Raw genomic sequence first — 1,495 nt, forward strand, 5'->3', positions numbered from 1 at the left:
TGTCCTGCGTCTGACCTCAAAGTGCACAAGCTTCAAACTTCAGCGTTGGCTGCGATTTTGAAGCTGAAATCGCGTTCGGTGTGAACGCAGCATTAAGCAGTTCTGTGAAGGACAGCAGCAGAATGACCTTTTTCCATGTCTGGAGTCAACAATCCAGAGTCAAGGTTCAGAGTCTGTTCTCACCCTGAGCTTCTGCTTCTCTGTCAGCAGGTTGTTGTCCTCGTCGCGCTCGTACAGAGTCACCAGGACGTTCTTCAGCCAGTCCCTCATCCTCAGAGGGAACTCGTTCAGCTCGTTGTCCATGCAGGGCTCGATGGCTGCGCAAAGAAAAAACCTGTTTTTAACAACAGCTTACACAAACTGAAAACTACAAGATGCACAGGAAGTGTTTGGAACATAATCTAAGTCACATTTTCAGTTGTTTTTTTGTTTGTTTCTCATTTTTATCACCACAGAGTTTTATTCTAAATGTTGAAATGATCTGACAGGTTTGATTTTCCCTCACAGCGACAGTCTGAATCCTGTTTTCTCTGTGTTCTGATCTCCGTTTGACCCGCTCAGCCTGGCTCCTCTCCTCTCTCTGCGAATCGTTTTCAGCCTGCGTGTCTGAACGGGGCCCACGGGGGCCCAYGGGGGCCCGGCGCCGCAGCTTTTTTTTTCAACTTTTCACACGAGCGAGAAGAAGCTGAGTCATCAAAACACACGTCTCCTCGATTCATGGAGTCATCCAGGAGGAAGACGGATCAAATTAGGATTTAATCTGAGAGGAGTAACAGTAGATTCACTCCTTCATCAGGGATTTTATAAACAGAAGGAAATTACAGAACATYACTTTTAAACAACAAGGAAGCAAAACTATAAAAAAAATCTGATAAAATTAAAACCAACGAGACGAGAATCTGACAGGAATCCAAGAAAAACTTTAAACCTCTGACTCGAGGCAGCTGAGGTGATGGGTCTTTTAAATAAATTGTAAATAAAATGTTTCTACAAGCCAGAAAACGTAACCCCCTTTATCAAACTGGAGTGGATCGGTCTGGAAGCAGGAGGGGGCGGGACTTGAAGCACCTTAAAGGAACAGTAACAAAAGCTGCTCAAATAAGGAGAAATTCAGACCAAAGCTTTGTAGTTCCTCTTTATGAAGACCCTAAATTAATGATTTAAATGTAAAAAAGAAGGATTTAAAAGCATCAAACGTCTACTTTAAAATAAACGTAAAATTTTATTTTATCATGTTTCAAATTAAAGTTGAAAACCCATGTCCGGAGGGGAMCCTTTAACAGGATAGACAAGTTTTTTTGTCCAAAATGAACAAACTTAAAACATTTAAAATAATGAGAAAAGTTCAGACAATTTTAAATCTTTTATTCTGTTTGTTTTAAACGTTTTCCACTTGCTACTGGTTTTGAAATATTTTTAAATATATTTGTTTCTGGTTATTTGTTTTTATTCATTTATTTATTTATTTTACTTAACCAGAAAGATATCTTTCTAA

The 1,495-nt window shown here is 39.5% G+C and overlaps 1 protein-coding gene across 1 annotated transcript in view; it reads right to left on the minus strand.

The window, feature by feature from the left end:
• The window catches only part of sparc (secreted protein, acidic, cysteine-rich (osteonectin)), a gene marked incomplete in the record, with an annotated part of 21,101 nt that overhangs the window by 5,390 nt on the left and 14,216 nt on the right, over positions 1-1,495 (minus strand). Inside the window, 1 exon segment of the mRNA XM_014028947.1 lies at positions 184-317. Coding sequence (XP_013884401.1) covers positions 184-317 — 134 coding nt within the window.

This window comes from Austrofundulus limnaeus, unplaced genomic scaffold (genome assembly GCF_001266775.1).
Source record: "Austrofundulus limnaeus strain Quisiro unplaced genomic scaffold, Austrofundulus_limnaeus-1.0 Scaffold833, whole genome shotgun sequence".
Lineage (NCBI taxonomy): Eukaryota > Metazoa > Chordata > Actinopteri > Cyprinodontiformes > Rivulidae > Austrofundulus > Austrofundulus limnaeus.